Source organism: Natator depressus, chromosome 5 (assembly GCF_965152275.1).
Source record: "Natator depressus isolate rNatDep1 chromosome 5, rNatDep2.hap1, whole genome shotgun sequence".
Lineage (NCBI taxonomy): Eukaryota > Metazoa > Chordata > Testudines > Cheloniidae > Natator > Natator depressus.
In genome coordinates this window covers 15,362,658-15,380,688 of record NC_134238.1, presented here as the reverse complement: position 1 = coordinate 15,380,688, position 18,031 = coordinate 15,362,658, and the positions used below count along the sequence as shown (strand labels likewise).

The following is an 18,031-nucleotide window of genomic DNA, read 5'->3' as shown; positions in this document are numbered from 1 at the left end:
CAAGGGGAATTCCAAAAAACATGTGTGAGATTTAAAAATGTTTTTGAAATGCAGAAAAATCCTTCATCATGAGCTGGTGATACAGTACTCTTAAAAAGTGTCTAAAAGACTAATCTATAGTGAAGGAATCTTCCTTTCCTCCTAGCAGATCTGCCAGAGTAAATGGGGATGATAAGGGAGGACTAACTAAATATTGTTGAAAGAAAAGGAGTACTAGTGGCACCTTAGAGACTAACCAATTTATTTGAGCATAAGCTTTCGTGAGTTACAGCTCACTTCATCACTTGCATCCGATGAAGTGAGCTGTAGCTCACGAAAGCTTATGCTCAAATAAATTGGTTAGTCTCTAAGGTGCCACTAGTACTCCTTTTCTTTTTGCGAATACAGACTAACACGGCTGCTACTCTGAAACCTAAATATTGTTGGATTTCAGTATAGTTCAATAACAAGTGTGTTTGCTATGCCTTGGTTGGTGCTGCCATCTGTACTTTGTTCCATTTACAATGTTCATTATTTTAGATAAACATACTAGTGAAAAGAGTAAGATGAGATTCAAAACAATTTATCATCGCAGTATCTGAGTGCCTTCCAATCTTTAATTTATCCTTGCAGGTAATAGTAGTAGGCATCCTTCAGTCTTGAGAGACCATGGGTACGCATCCCTGAGAGGTAAAGAATTTACTCAGTTGGTTTTACGGCAGCCGCGAACGTGGCTGAAGGGACCCACTTGAGAGAGAGAATCACTGCCGCATCTGTCACATTTAAAGGTGATGTTTCGAGTCTTTGGGCTCTGCCTTCTGCGAGCTCTTTTCTCCTCTGCTAAGTTGGACGGCTTCCTCTCATAACTCCGGAGACCTCTGTTAAGCTCTTGTTTCCATAGGCTGCGGTCTTGAGTCTGATCTTCCCATTTGTCCACATCCATGTCCATTTCTTTGAGGTCTCACTTGCACGCATCCTTGAAATACAATTTTGGGCGTCCTTTGGGTCTTTTTCCAGATGCCAATTTGCTATAGAGGATGTCCTTTGGAATGCACCCATCATTCATTTGGCACACAAGCCCAAGCCAGTGAAGGCATCTCTGTTTGAGGAGTGTTTGCATGGTGGGTATTGCTGGCCCATTTGATCACCTCAGTGTTGGTGACTGTCCCTCCAGGAGATTCCAAAGATTAAACAAAAGCTATGCATATAAAAGCTGTTGAGCCTCTTTCCTGATGAGAGTATAAGGTCCATGTCTCGCTCCCATACAAAAATGTGGTGATAACACATGCACGATAAACACAGATCTTTGTGCGTTCTGTCAGTTTGTTGTTTTGCCATACCCTCTTGTTCAGTCTAAACATTGTTGTGGCAGCTTTTCCAACGCGGATGTTGAGTTCTGTTTCAAGTGAAAGGTAGATCGCGATAGCGGACCCAAGGTATGTGAACTCACAGGTAGAGAAGTGGTATTTTTCCTATTTTATAGATGGGAAATAGAGTGACAGAGAGGCCCAGGGGCCGACAGAAAGTCTGTAGATGATCAGGGAAATGAACTCTGGGTTCCTCATTCCCAGATGAGCTCTGTAACAACTGGAAAAAGTGGTTCTCCTTTCTTCCTTTTTCTCTTTGCTTTTTCAAAGTGTCATAGGAGAGAATGCAGGAAATTTTGCCCGGATTTAGTGTGGTGCACATAGGTGTTTCATACACACACTGCAGTGTTCTGACTTAATGAAACCATCAGTAACATATATTTTCACGGTACCCACTATTCTCATACTGTTGCGCATGTCCGTTGGCTTGCTTTGCTGCTTTGGAGTGCGAGTACAGGGTGTACTGCAGTAACTCCCAGCACTATCTCTGTAGAGAGTTTCCAGTATAGTGATAAAATGCTCAGACTTATCCTTGCTGTTCACTGAGTCTTCCTCCTTCTTTGAAAGGATTGGGCTTGCTATCCCCATATGTGTTGAAGACATGTGTTGTAGCAGCCAAAGTTGCGAAGATAATGACTTTCAGTGCATGGTTAAATAGTCATGCTGTGGTCATCTCTGTCTAGGGAACCTTTTTGTTTGTATGCTTGTGAAGCCTGGGCCCTGTGCTGTTAGTATCTGTTGTTTGTAGCAGTTTACCATGAGAATAGTCACTAAGAAATTTCCCCAGTGTCGTCTTGTTGGAATCCTAAGGGATTCTCCTCAGTGCTCCAGTGCATCTATGATCTTTTTATATGCAGAGTCTAGAATGAGATCTTTAAGAGAGTTGTCTGTGTGTATATATTTTGTGTTATCAACGCCCTTACTAATTATGCCTCAGTTGCAGTGGAGTGGTTTCCAATTCTTGCTGTTTTTCTTTTTGCATTTAATAGAGCAGAGGACACTTACGGTGCTCAGGAAATGAATAAAATACTCAGCCTCTACAGTGAAACAAAACTGGTAATTGTCATTGACGTTTCCTAGTCACTTTTACTCTCTAGTTTCCTTACTGGAGAACAGGAGTCGTCAACCTATGGCAAGCGTGCCAAATACGGCATGCGAGCCGATTTTTAATGGCACGCTGCTGCCTGCTGGGTCCCAGCCGCTGGCCCCGCTCAGCTCACTGCTGAACCCAGGCCGGGACTCCTGCCCGCTCTTCTCCGCTGCCCCCCCTCCGCCCCCCCCACAGGGGCAGGGTGATGAAGCTTGGTCCTGCCGGCTGCTACTGCAGGGCAGGCAGGCTCTCTCCTCCCCAGCCTCTTCCACCAGAGTGCTGCGTTCCTGCCCCTCCAGCTGATCGGTGGCAGGGAGGGAGAGGAGAAGTCCCTTGTGAGGGAGGGGGAGAAGCGGAACTGCAGAGCGCTCTCTGCTCCGGGGAGGAGGTGGAGAAGAGGTGGGGACGGGGCCTTGGGGAAGGGAGGTGGAATCAGGGCATATCCCCTCCAGCCCCCTGCCCAGAGCAGTTTCACAGCAGGGGGCTGGAAGCACCCCCATGACCCTAGCCCACACCCTCAGCCCTCTGCCCCGACCCCTGCGCCCCCCACGCACCCCAGCCTCCTGCCCTGACCCCTGCACCCCCCACGACCCCAGCCCTGACTCCAGCACCCCTCACACATACCCAGTACCCCCATTCCCTGACACCTGCACCCCTCACACACCCCAGCCTCCTGCCCTGACCCCTGCACCCCCCCATGACCCCAGCCCTGAGTCCAGCACACCCCATGCCCTGACTCCTGCACCCTCCTCACACACCTCTAGCCCCCTGACCTGACTCCTGCACCCCCCGCATTCCCACCCCCACCCTGAGCACCAAACGGGAGCTCCTGCACACACCCCCCACACACATTCCCACCTGCACCCCTCGCACCAAATGGGAGCTGCCCTGGTAAGCGCTCCACACCCAAACCTCCTGCCCCAACCCTGAGCCCCCTCCCTCATTCTAGCTCCTGGCCAGACCCTACACCCCAACCCCCAGCCTGCTCCTTCACCCCCAGCCCTGTGCTCAGTGCACTCCCACCCTCAGCTCAGTGCAGAGAGAGAGGAAGAGAATGGGATAGAACCAGGGAGAAGGTAGGTACCCATTCTATATGGACAGGGCTGGGATCCCAGACTGGCAGCGGGCTGGGTGGGCCTGGCAGCCGGAACCCTGGCTGGAAGGAGCCAGCGGATGGAACCCTAGACCGGTAGAGGGCTGAGTGGCAGCAGGCTGAGCCACTGAGCCCGCTGCCGGTCTGGGTTCCCAGCCACTGGCCCCACTTAGCCCGCTGCCGGTCTGGGGTTCTGGCTGCCGGCCCCTTGCCAGCCGAGGTCCCGGCCACAGGCCCCACTCAGCCTGCTGCCGGCCTAAGTGAACGGAACCCCAGGCCGGCAGCGGGCTGAGCGGACCGGTGGCATAAGATCAGCATTTTAATTTAATTTTAAATTAAGCTTCTTAAACATTTTGAAAACCTTGTTTACTTTACATACAACAATAGTTTAGTTATATATAGACATAGAGAGAGACCTTCTAAAAAAGGTTAAAATGTATTACTGGCACGTGAAACCTTAAATTAAAGTGAATAAATGAAGACTCGGCACACCACTTCTGAAGGTTGCCGACCCCTGCTCTAGCATGTTGTTCTTGGGTTCACAGTTAGGCTGGGAAATATTTATTTTAAAATATATTCTAATTAATCACAGTACGTTTTATATCTTCTATTAGGGTGTAAGTCAAGCACTGTCTTTTCATTATGCATCTCTCTAGTGCCTTGGGCCGTGAGGTACTGATTCTGCAATCTAAATTTTGTGCCTACAACTAGAAAAGAAGTACTAGTGGCACCTTAGAGACTAACCAATTTATTTGAGCATAAGCTTTCGTGAGCTACAGCTCACTTCATCGGATGCTTATGCTCAAATAAATTGGTTAGTCTCTAAGGTGCCACTAGTACTTCTTTTCTTTTTGCGAATACAGACTAACACGGCTGCTACTGTGAAACGTGCCTACAACTAGTTTCTTTCACTGCATATAATACGTTGTAACATGCTAGTTCTAGGCAGTGGCAGTAATCGCTTTTGGTGTTTGTAGGAATAGATAGATTGCCCAGATCTAGGAAATATTTAATACATTTGAAAACCCTCACTGTGTGATTTAGGCCCTGAGGAACTCTTTTTAGAACCCTTCATCCCAACCTTTTAGTTGTTTGTGGAGAGCACAGTTCTAACCTTGTGTATGTTTAAACCTTTCCCATGATCACATGAGAGCTCAGTCCACTTGTCTCTCCCCCTGTTCCCTCTGCAGTTCTGCTACTGGACATTTCTTGGTACTGGAGAAACTAACTGTCTGATCTCAATTTTTTCTTCTAGCTGGGGGGAGAAAAATGAGGAGCAAAGCTCCTTGGAAACTGTAGATTTAGTGCTGAGAGGCTTGACCCTGGATGTCTAAAATGTTTTACTACTTACTGTATTTGGTGCTCAGTGTATTGTGAGTTTCAGTGCAGCAGAAGTTTTCTTTAGCAAATATCAGTTTATATTAACTTAGAATTTTTTGACAGCTGTGCTCAATCTCAATGTGTTTTTAATACTCTTAATGCTTTAATACTCTTATGACTGAGAGTTGGGCTTGCAAATTCATCTTTAGGCATCATAAAAATAAAATGGCAAGGCTTTTTATATAAAACAGATACAATGACATATTTAAAATCTGAGAAATCCTATTTGGTGTCTGATGGTCTGTTATCCAAGAGGGTGAATAAAGCAGATCATCCTCATTTTTCAGAGCCTGAAAATGTGTTCAAAATAGGAAACCTATTGTACCTTGCAGTAATTAAACTGATTGGCAAAGTTATTTTCATTTAGAGCAAGTGGTGGGAGCAGCTGACTCTGGTGGTATAGGTTGGGGGTAAAATACAAGACATAAATCATAATGTGGAGTACAAGGTAATGTAGATGAATGTAAAAAAAAGCTAAACAAAGTTGGATTACTTTTGTTCTGTGCAGTATGCAGTTTTATATAGTGTACAGATTTCTAGCTATGTTTAAACTAGTGACACTTAGCTCTATTTTAGAGTCTGCATAACACTCACATGTGGCCAGATTACAGCAGCCAAAATAATTGCCTCTCTAACATTTGATCTATGCAAAAAGGTTATATCTGTATCAAACTTAATGAACGTCTAAGTATCTTTCCCATACTTACAAGGCACTGCAGATGCCACAGTTGAGATTTCCTTTGTGGAAATGTATTGTGGCCAGTAGGCAAGTTCTTTGGGAGAGGAAAGTGGGCCATAAGGTTGAAATGAGTATACTTACAGCTTTTGTATCAAGGGGAGTCTCTTCTGGAAAGCGCCAGCTCTAACCTGGGTAAATCTGCCTGGATTGCAAAACAGTGCTTGGTTTGACATGATTTACATCATACGCAGCTGCCAGTTTTAACCATAATTTAAAGTGAATTGCTAAAGTTTTGAAATTTAATTTATTTCTAGATACATATGTGTAGTAGGTAAAGAAAGAGATGGACAAAGTTGCCCTGGAATTTTCATACAGTAGTAAGCAAACATTCTGATGTTAAGGAATGCTTCCAACAATAATAAATTTAATTTTTTTTGGTTAGGTAATCACTAGAAAAGAGAAAATTTGTCAAATTCATGCATTTAAAATGTCATCCCTATTATTGTGATAGCCCTCAAATTTTTATTTTCCAGTTACTGAACAAAAATAAACAGTGAGGAGACATAGTACTATTATATGGGTGGGTACCATATTCCTAAACTGTAAAGTCAGTCCTCAGTTCAGGGGATGGAACACACAGATTTAACTTAGGGTTGTTAATTAATTGCAGTTAACTCACGTGATTAACTTAAAAAAATTAAGCGCGATTAAAAAACTAATCGCACTGTTAAACAATAGAATACCAATTGTAATTTATTAAATATTTGTGGATGTTTTTCTACATTGTAAAATATATTGATTTCAGTTACAACATGGAATACAAAGTGTACAGTGCTCGCTTTGTATTATTATTTTTGATTACAAATATTTGCACTGTAAAAATGATAAACAAAAGAAATAGTATTTTTCAATTCATCTCATATAAGTACTGTAGTGCAATCTTTGTCGTGAAAGTGCAACTTACAAATGTAGATTTTTTTGTTACATAACTGCACTCAAAAACAAAACAATGTGAAACTTCAGAGTCTAGAAGTCCACTCAGTCCTACTTCTTGTTCAGCCAATCGCTCAGAAAAACAAGTTTGTTTACATTTACGGGAGGTAATGCTGCCCGCTTATTATTTAAAATGTCACCTGAAATTGAGAACAGGTGTTCGCATGGCACTTTTGCAGCTGGCATTGCAAGGTATTTACTTGCCAGGTATGCTAAACATTTGTATGCCCCTTCATGATTTGGCGATCATTCCAGAGGACATGCTTACATACTGTTGATGCTCGTTACAAAAAAAAAGTCTTAATTAAATTTGTGACTGAACTCCTTGGTGGAGAATTGCATGTCTCCTGCTGTTTTACCTGTATTCTGCCATATATTTCATGTTATAGCAGTCTCAGATGATCACCCAGCACATGTTAATATTAAGAACACTTTCACTGCAGATTTGAAAAAACGCAAAGAAAGTACCAGTGTGAGATTTTTAAGAGTAGCTGCAGCACTCGACCCAAGGTTTAAGAATCTGAAGTGCCTTCCAAAATCTGAGAGGGAGGAGGTGTAGAACATGCTTTCAGAAGAGTTAAAAGAACAACACTCCAATGCAGAAAGTTCAGAACCTGAACCACCAAAAAAGAAAATCAACTTTTCTGCTAGTGGCATCTGACTTAGATAAAGAAAATGAATGTGCATCAGTTCGCACTGCCTTGGATCGTTATTGAGCAGACCCACTGCCCCCTCCCCTCCAGGGGCCACAGAGATGGTTCCCAGCCAAGGGGAGCTGCTGGGAGCTGCTGCCTCACCCCCTCCCCTCCTCCCAGGGGCTGCAGAGACATGCCAACAGTCAGCCACTTCTGGGAGCGGCATGGGACCACAGCAGGCAGGCAGGCAGCCCGCCTGCGCCCCGCTGCGCTGCTGGCCACGGAGATCGCAGTTGACTGACAGAGCCTCCAGGATCGACCAGTCGATCGTGATCGACGGGTTGGTGACCACTGGTTTAGAGCAAGGAAGTTTTCAGCTCATCAGGGTATTGTAGTGAAAGGGGCTGCTTGTTCAAAGGGCTAATGGACCATGGGAATGTTCTGTGCTGCCAAAGCATTAGTTGAACTGTTGCACAGGTAAAATGGGCAAAGGCCCTGGAGGCCTATTGAATTAATCGGAATAGAAACTGAACTGTGGACAAGACAATCGTGACCATTGCCAGAGTGGAAAAAAATAAAAAAATCAGATTTTTTTTTATAAAAGGCTTTTTCCTAGCCTATCTAAAGATAGTTTTAATTAAGATACATTATACAGATGCTCCCCGACTTACGCAATCATTCCGTTCCGGAATGCCTTACGTAACTTGAGTTTTGCGTAAGTCGGAAACGTATACCCGACCATTATGCCAAACCTCCCTCCCCCAAAAAACTCCTATTTCTACCTTACGGAGCTTTTTCCATAAGTGCGGATTTGCATAAATCGGGTCTTGCGTAACCTGGGGAGCGTCTGTAGTTCAAAGATATTTCACCATGGAATAGGGATTATAAATTCTAATTCTATAGTATGAGACAGTATATTCATGTAATGTTAAAGAAAAGTTTTGTAAATGAGTTCCAATAGTTCATGGATTAGGGACCTAATGTTATGGGGTTCCAGGGGCTTCTGTATAGATTATTTAGGTTAATCTTTCTATCTACCCAATGGGACTAAGTGCTCAGTCTAGAAGATACCATCAGAGATGCTTAGTTTTGCAGTTCTCAAACTGTGGATTTGTGTCTCCAGAGATAACATGCTTGTTAACAGCAAAAAAGTTTTTAAATAAATAATATCTAGAGGTGAGAAATAACAGACCTCAACCCTATTGTCCCTCTGCAAATTTGTGTATAGAGTCAATCCCTTACCTCTCTCTAAAAGTGCAAAGTTTCAAAAAGTTCAATGAAGAGAAGATTGTTGGGGACACAATAGATCTGGACAAGGAGAAGTCTGGAGATAGATGTTAAAAGGGAGGGACAGACAGTAGAAACAGAAGTGAAACTGTTTGAGCAAAATATTCCAAAAGTCTTGAGGTCTTTCTGAGAGTAGCCATCATTGATTTGAGATCTACTATACCATTCTCTCACTAGAAGGGAAAACCTATAATGGCAGCAGGCCGTAAAAGAGACCCAGTTTGGGTCTCATCTATCTCTGAGTTGTGAAGAATATGTATTAAGGTTATAGCAACCAACAAGAATGCACTTTTATGTAGAAATCCATGATTAAATTGAGTCTTCCTGGCTAGTGATTTAAATCAAATCCACCCTGACAGTTGCACAGAAGGCAACCCCTAACTACACTGCTTGAAACATTTCACCACCTCTCCTGCTACTGCTGGATAAGTGCATGAAGTTGGTTTGTAATGATTGTCTAGCGCAAGTTAGCAGCATCTACTAAGGGAAGAGAGTTGTCCATTGAGATTCCTTCATCCTTCTTCCTTGCTAATGGTGCCAAAAAGCCCCCCGCCCTCTGTCAAAAAAACAAAACAAAACAAAACCAAACTAAGCCTACCTGCCAGAGTGGAGAACTGCACAAGTTCAGTGTGTCAGACAAGTCACAGACAACACTGATCAGGGGAACCATGATATTCACAGCTTTGTTGGAAGAGCAGTGGCACCAAGGACACTTGGGGGGGGGGGGGGGAGGTGTCCTTTAGCTCTGATGAGCTGCCATAGACCTTGGGTTGTGACTTCTAGTTATTTTTGTGGCAAATTCTTTTCCCAGTTTGCTGCACGTGGGAGTGAGCAGAAAGCAAATAGTGTAGCTTACCTAGTTTGAGATAAGCTGAAGCTCTGAATTGTACAGCTTTACGGTGGAAAGTAGTGTTCTTGTTAAAGCTTTACAGGGCCAAGGTCCCTTTCTATTGCAAACTTCTCCCTACTTTATTTGTCTTTAATGCCTATGGAGCTCAGAGAACTGTTAGGTTGTGTAGTGCACAGGTCACTTGACAGTTCACTTCACTCTTAAAGGAGCCAGGCTGTAAAATTGTTCAGCATAAATGATACTGGTATTCCTTGCATAGAAGTGAGTTTAAAAATTAGAGTAAGCCATTGCAGAGACTTCACGTCCAGATTTTGGAAGTGTTAGAACTGGAAGAAAAACAGCAACTAAAACTTGTGGATAATGAAAAAAGTCACACCATGCCCAAAAGTGGGTTAGATGTTTTACTGATCACACAAAGCAATGTGGTCCCTGCTTGTGAAGAATTTACAGTCTAACTTTAAAATATGGTGAGATGGGATGTGTAGAAAGGGGCTGGGTTAAGGAAGGACAGAGGTTACAGCGATACAGTCATGCAGTCAGTCAGTTAAGGCATTCATCCGTCTTGGTTCATTTAGACCTTTTTGTTAATAATAATAATAATAATAATAATTAATAATTGTCTTCTTGTGAGAATAGTAGGAATAGTGAATCTTGAGAGTTTTTACTTGATGGATCACAATGAGGGGCATTCCATATTTGGGGGGTGGTGTGAATAAAGCATTGTTATGGTGAGAAGCAGACAAGTGGAGTGTAGAAGCTGGCCTTGTTGGTGGAGTAGAAGATTCAAGGATGCGTAAGATGTGATGAGACTCGATTGGATATCTAGGCAGGGACAGTTATACAGAAGCTTGAAGGCAAAGGCAAGAAGTTAAAACTTTATGCAATAGACTGGGGAGAGCCAGTGAACTATAAACTTAGGCCCTGATTCTGCAAGCACTTACACATGTAACTGTGCACCTGACTAGTTAAATGAAGCCGGTCAATTGGACTATTCTGTGAGCCTACTCTTGTTAGGTGTTTGGGATAAGGGCCATGTTTGTGTAGTACCTAACACAAGGGATCTTGATCAAGGCATCTGGGTGCTATTGCAATACGAATAATCACAAGGCATTCAGAGTGAGATGATATGGTCTTACTGGATGAGTATGATAATGTGAAAGAAAATATGAATGTCTGAACAGAGACTTTTAAATGCTCTTCTGGGCCTTCAGCAGCCTGGGGAATTCTTTGTATTGCAACCTGCCACTAACTTGATGGCAAGGTTTGCATTAGGATTATACGATCATAAAATAGAATGCACTAGTGAATATAGAATGGTTATTCATTAACTGCATAATGTTTCCAGATGAAATGTGCTCTATAAAGTATAATTCTCAAAGTACCAATATGCTCACTTAGTGAATCAATACTTTGACGTCTTAGTATAACTACTTGATTAATGCTGAATACACAGTATTATATAGATATCTTTTATTTTCTCATTTTTTGTAGTGCTCTAATCTACCTTGTTTAAAGGAAAAGAGCATCTGTTTGGCTCATTCTGGCAATCTTCGAGTTCCAAAGGTAAGAAGCACTTCTTATTATGTAGAAACAGAAGTAAATCAACATTTCAGCATTTTAACTAAAGCTAGCACTTATTAATTTGCTATGTTTGGCAGCCGCTTCAAATGTGAAAAGTTAATCTCTTATTAATAACAGTATTGCCCAGAGGCTCCAATCAGGAATGTGGAACTGTTGTTCTAGGTGATGTACAAACACGCAATACTATCTCTGCCCTTACCCTTCTTCCATCACTTCAGTTGTAAGAGATACAGTCAAAAATATACAATTTACATGCAATCTTTACATACATACCTGAACTTTTCCACCTAATGTATAATAATCAGCTGTTTCTCAGTCTTGCCATCATTAGTTGACTGAATTCTTGTAGGTCTCTGAGTAGAAGTGCAAGCCTAGTGTGAGAGTGCTTGGTGAGAGTCAGTATTGCATTAGATTGAATGTTAGTTTATAATCAGTATATGTTTAATATGCTAATACAATTGTGTCAAAACACATGGCTTGGAGGCTAGATACAGCCTTCATGTTGGAGTTATACAGCCTACATTTGAGCCTAGACTCAAATTCAGATTGGTATTGGTGTGACCGCTTTGGGCACATGGTGTCCAGTACTGGTGTCCACAGTTCAAGAAGGATCTTAATAGACTGGAGAGGGTTAACAGAAGGGCCACGAGAATGACTGAAGGATTGGAAAACATGCCTTCTAGTGATGGACCCAAGGATAGCAATCTGTTTAGCTTAACAAAGGGAAGATTAAGAGGTGACTTAATCATTTAAGTACCTACATGGGGAGCAGAAATTTGATAATAGGCTGGCTCTTCAATGTATCCACCAAAAGTATAACAAGATCCAATAGCTAGAAGCTGAAGCTAGACAAATTCACGCTGGAAATAAGGTGCAAATGTTGTATGTGTATGTATTTATAGATAAGTATTTTATATATATATAATCTTCTTACTCTATGTTCCATTGTATCTATCCAATGAAGTGGGCTGTAGCCTACGAAAGCTTTTGCTCTAATAAATTTGTTAGTCTCTAAGGTGCCACAAGTACTCCTGTTCTTTTTGCGGATACAGACTAACACGGCTGCTACTCTGAAACTTGACACAGGGTTGTGGTGGATTTTCCATCACTGGCAATTTTAAAATCAAGACTGAATCGTTTTTGAAAAGATATGCTCTAGTTTTAAACAGGAATTAATTCAGGGAAGTCATATGGCCTGTGTTATTCAAGAGGGCAAATTAGATGACCACAGTGGTCCCTTCTACCTTTAGAATCTATTAATTTGTGATTATTACAATGTTTTCATTAATACCCTCACCCCCTTGTAGACTTCATAGTTGTGAATGGACATTTAGTTTGTGTTTTTAAAGTTTTATGGATGCAGTGCTGTCTGCCTGAATCTGCAGACAACCTGAAACAGTCGCTCTGAGAAGGGAAACTGCTTTACCTGAGCTAGATTTATTAGGGTATCAAAGGGACCACATCAACTTGGAAATCACAATTCCATGCAAACATTAGTGCTTATGACAAGTAATCTCTAAAATTACATGGAGAAAATGTTTTTCTCCATTTATTTTCAGTTTCCTTGCTTTGTGCTTAGTCAGTTTCATTGGTTTGTTGATGGCCAGCTGGATTGCTCTAAAGCAGTGGTTCCCAAACTGTGCCCCTCCCCCACCCCCCGGGGCATACATATAAGTACATATCCTACCCCTAGGAGTGTGTGGAGGAATGTTTGGGAGGGCCTGGGCAAAACCCCAGGGGGGGCAGGAAAGGAGCGCCCCTCAGCTCTGCTTTGTGCCAAGCCGCAGCTCTGTTCCACCTGCCGCTCAGCTCTGCCGTCATGCCCTCTCATCTCCCTGGCCAGCTCCACCTCTGTCCCCAGCTCTTCCCCCATCCCCAGCTCCACCCCCACCTCTGCCTTGAACTCATGCTCCTCTGCTGAGGAGCCTTGGCTGTGTAGTAATGGAGCGAGGGTGCAGACAGACTCCATTACTGGTAAGGGGAGGCACAACAGGAAAGGTTTAGGCACCACTGCTCTAAGACATTGCTGCTGTGGCAAATCTTACATGCATCCTCTGCCTCTGCTCTGCAAGAGGTGTTTACCGGTAATAACAGCAAAGCTGAAGAGGTGAGAAGAAGGTGGCGGAGAAAGAATGGGCCTGGGCATGTTTGGTGATGGTTGTGGCCGCGGTCCTGACCAAAAGACCCATATAAATTCAGTGAAGGAGCAGAAAAACCCTTTCCTTTTTCCTTTCCTTTTTCCTTTCCTTTCCTTTTTTTTAAAGAAGGAAATAAACACATGCTGAAATTTGAGGGAAAATTTAGCTCCTGGATTCCAGTACACAGACTGTTGAAGCAGGGCAGATTTTTGTATACAAAACTGTGGAAAGATCTTGCATGTATTGCTCCAGTATGTTTATAATTTATGGGAAGAAAAATTATTTTCCTTTGCATTTATATGGATATCAAATATTCAAAGTTGTAATAATTAATGATAAAAAAATATGGAAGGGATTTAAAACCTCATGCTAAAGGCTTAAGCAAATCTTTAACTATTAGAGATCAGGATGGGACCTGATCTTCTTACTGGTCTGCCTACTGTGGGGTTTTTACACCTTCCTCTGAGGCATCTGGTTCTGACCACTTTGGGAGACAGTATACTGAACTCGCTGTGGCCTTGGGTTTGGTCCAGTGTGACACTTCCTGTGTGGGATAGGTTAGCTGGTTGGAGGCCAGCATTAAACAAACAATACCAGAAGCTAAAAGCATAAAACAAGAAATTTGTGTTTGTATTTCTTTATCCCAACATTGGTAATAATAATTTCCGTATTAATTTAAATGTCATGTTAATTACATTGTTTTTGCTTTTATATTTTTTCTTGAAAAAATAATAAAATTAAACAGTTGTAATTTTATGAAGAAACTGACATTCCCTTTTTACTTCTGCAAGGAGTTGTGCATTTATTTCATGTATTTGGGGAAGCCTTATATAATATTCCATCAGTTATTTATGTGTGTGGTGGGCAGCATCTCTCTTTGAGTGAAAGAACTGCTGTAGTATCTTTGCAAATGAAAGAAATTGCTGTTTCTGTTTTATCTTTTATTTTGTACTGATTTTAGAACTAGTATTACTCTAGCAGTGAAATGTCTCTCAGTAACAGGTATGGTGATAGTTTAGAGAAGTTCATGGACAAGTGACACTGACACACACACACACTCTCTTTCTCTCTCTCTCTCAAAATCCCACTACAGTTAAGTTAAATCATTCAAGATGCTGATCAGCTCCTAATATCACTTATGCATGTGAACCCTTATCCTGTTGCCACCCAACCAGCATGCAGGATTCCACAATAGCACCTCTTAACCCAGAGGATGACAAACCAGTTTGCAAACTTAAACAGTTATACATTTTGTACAGGGATCATTTTACCACCCCTGAAGTGCACCCACTTCTGAAATGAAACATAGCCGGTATTTAACAGTGCACTGGTTTAGGGCAGGACATGAAGAATATCATATCTACCTGAAACTTTATGGGGAGTGTATGTAGGCAGAAAATAATTATCCAAGTTAGAATTCAGTCAAGGCACTGTGGGTTAACATGCATACTCTTATTAAGGATCCATGAGATCCATAAGACCTTGATTTTCATCTCATCTGAAAGATGGCACTTCCAGTAGTACAGAGCACCATGAACGTATGCTGGGCATTGGTTCAATGTGGAGTCAGAGGAGAGAGAGCCACTTACTGATTGCCAGTGTCTCTTTCTGCATTACCTATCCACAGGAGTTCCTTGAAAGTCTCTTGTCCAAGTATGGACACAGCCTTCTATAGCTCAGTTTGTGGGATCTTATGAGATTTCAGTGGAAGGGTGCTATGTCTATAGGGGTGGGGCATTTTGTTAAGTGCTTATACAGCTTGGATGGTCTGGAGTCCTGACTGACTGATTAGTGAGGTTAGTTTTATTAGGTCTTCATATATTTCCTTTTTAATCCAAATACCTTCTTCTAAGCTTCAGTTGCACTTGGCTAGTTTCTTACTTCTCTAGTGGATTAATTAGTTAACGTTTGTAAAAATGGGAAAGCATAATTGACAGTCTGGAAGAATACACAGAACAGGTACAGCACAGCCAAGGATAATGTGATTATTTCCCCATATAACCTACTGTGTGCTGCTACCTAGTTCTGCAAGTATCACCTCTGAAAATGAGTTAATTCTTCATGAACATTTGGTCTTAGACCTTTCCACTAACAACTGGATTGGGACTAACCAACTCATTTCACATAGGTCAGCGAATAGCTATGAGACACTAATGACATTAGGAGGCTCGTCGCCTGATCTAGATTTAAATTATTCGCCTAGAAGTGATAATATCTATGTGACGTTGATGTGGTTTTGAACATAGAGAAGGGGAAAATCATCAGTGGTTCACAGGAATTTAGTTGCTTGATTCCCATTCTTGCCAATGGCAGTCACATACCCAAGGGTTTGTCTACATTGCATGCTGCTTTCGGCGATGCGTTGTATGTATATATATATCCCCTAGCACAGGTATAAATAGCAGTGTAGACTGTGAGGCATTGCTTAGGTTGGTAAAGACACCCCAGAAGGGCGTGGGTATGTACTTGAGTATATATCCTACACAGCTCTCTACTTGCCCAAGCTGTGCCTCCGTGTCGACATTGCTATTTTTAGCAATGTAGTGTCCAGCTGCCTCTCTGCTGCCTCCCCGTAGCTGGGGCAGGAAAAGATTCTGGCAGTGGGGGCAGTGCTGCTGAAGCCATCCTCTGCCACCTCCCCTGTGCTAGAGACTTTCACTGACATGGGTAGCTACACAGTGCAGTGTGAACACAGATTGCTTTTCATTGCTGCACTATACACCTCTGCCAGTAGTGTGCAGTGTAGGTGTACTCTGAGTATCTGTGCACGACTTTGAAAATGCTAAATTTTTGAATAGTGCTCTAACTAATGTGCCTGCTTAAATTGTAAGTTTCCTGCTACTTTCCCTTTTGCTTACAGCTGTTGTGTCAATGTGTTCTTTCTCTGACCACAGCTAATGAAGAATTCAGTGGAGAAGGCCTGGAATGTATGCCAATCAATTTTTTAAAATTTGGATATTAACTATATCTTACTGTCCTAAACTGTTGAAAGTAAACTATTCCAGCCTGTTCCTGTGCTCTTCAGTTTTGTGTCTTTTCAGCACCTGTTGTAGTTATAGAACTAGAGATTTATTGGTTTCTAGTTCGGTAAGTTCTGTATATCCCTTATGTGTGCCAAAGATGTGTATTCCTGTTACTAGGATTTAAATATTTCCTCTCTCTCTTTTTTGTAGGCTTCTGTTGAAGGAATGAAGCTTTAAAAAGGAACTTACAAAATAAGAAAATGGGCGCAAACAGTAGCAGCATTTGTGAACTCCCAGAAAATGAGTACTTAAAAAGATTATCGGGAGCTGAGGCTGTCTCTGAGAATGACCCATTCTGGAATCAGCTGCTTTCTTTTAGCTTTACTGCCCCAACAAGCAGGTAAGAGGATGCTTGCTGAAGGACTGAACGTTTGTGACAAATACATGAGCAATGGTGCCTAATAACTCTGAATGCAAAATAGACTTATTTTTCTTCTCTTTTATGGAGGTAGGTATGTGGAAAGTACACCTGAATGTGGGCTGTTGGAGTATGATTCCACCATATTCTCTCATTCTTGCCGCTTCTTTTCCTCCTCATTGCAGCTGTAATTAGTCTTCATTCTCCTCACAACCAAGAAAGGTCAGCAATAGGTCTATAATGCTGTTTGTCTAAATAGGTCGCTGGAAATGCTGAAGAATAACAGATGGTGCCCCCTTTGCAGGACCTATAGCTTCCAGCTCTAGCAGATTAAAGCAGTGATGAAGTTATGGGTTAATCCTGCCATTGCTGAGCCCCTTAAACTCCCATTGAATTTAATGGGAGCTGAGGGTATTTAGCATCTTAGGTGATTGGGCTGTAAGTTTGTTACTGGATAGGGTCCCTTATAGTTTATGTTCTTGTGACATACCAGGATATAATCCAGACTAATGAGTAGCTGTATCACCCTGGTGTGATGAGTAGCTGTATCACCCTTGTGGCACCTTAGAGACTAACCAATTTATTTGAGAAAGCTTATGCTCAAATAAATTGGTTAGTCTCTAAGGTGCCACAAGCACTCCTTTTCTAACACGAAGAGGGAGATTTTAAGTGACTACAAATAATGAGGCATAGAAATCAGAAACGATTACAAGAAAAATAGAGAGAGAATGCTTACTGGTGCCTAATTTAACAAATTACATTGGATTCAAAACAAAATTTTCTCACCACATGCTTTCATCAGTCTTACTGACCAAACTCTTTAGGTCAGGACCCCTCCCACAGAGTCCAACAGCTGTTTCCTTTGTCTTTTCAGATGCAGTAAATGCAATGGTCAGAAAGAATGGGGGTGGGGAGGGTCCCTTGGGGTATTTGTTCTTCCTTTTAATAATTTCAGTCCACCCCTTGGAAAACATTTCCAGCTGAGGATCGGGAGACAAAGAATCTATGTGGAAGGATATTCCCTACTCTGTTTTTTTTTTCTTCACCAATTTGAACTTCATTTGTTTTCCCTCCCTGCTTGATGACTCTGTTGCCTTAATTTGCATTTAAGAAGTAAAGCACACATTCCTTCTTTTGTTTAGGACAAACCTGACTTCGGGCAGGGCTGGGGTGTTTGGAACATGTGTTTAATAAGATCATAACGCGGAATCTGAAACAGTGTTGTCACGCACATTTTATCAGGACAATACTGATCAGCAAATTATGAGTTTTTAAATGATACCTCACAGGGCATACTTTGTATAAAGATTATTACAATAGTGTGTAGGGTGTGAGTACAAGGGAGTATTCATCACAGTTGTTTCCTAGCACTTAATCATGAAAAATATTTTATTATTTTTATGTTTAGTGGCATTTGGAAGTTTTAAATTTTTTTGCTGGACAACTGGAAGCAGGGCAAAAAGTCTATCCTGGCTTCAGGGTAACAGAATCACTCTTGATATGATGCATATGGTGCAGTACAAAGCTTGGCTTTGCTGTTCTTCACAACTCCCATATCAGACTTGTGAAGAATCACAG

The 18,031-nt window shown here is 42.0% G+C and overlaps 1 protein-coding gene across 3 annotated transcripts in view; it reads left to right on the top strand.

The window, feature by feature from the left end:
- DYM (dymeclin) overlaps positions 1-18,031 on the top strand; it is a 392,088-nt gene that overhangs the window by 26,901 nt on the left and 347,156 nt on the right. For 2 of the 3 annotated variants that reach the window (XM_074952349.1, XM_074952351.1), the window contains exons 2-3: positions 10,845-10,916; positions 16,246-16,435. In XM_074952349.1, coding sequence (XP_074808450.1) covers positions 16,296-16,435 — 140 coding nt within the window. In that variant the 5' untranslated portion in view covers positions 10,845-10,916; positions 16,246-16,295. The remainder of the gene's footprint in view (positions 1-10,844; positions 10,917-16,245; positions 16,436-18,031) is intronic. The other variant, XM_074952350.1, reaches the window with a different exon arrangement.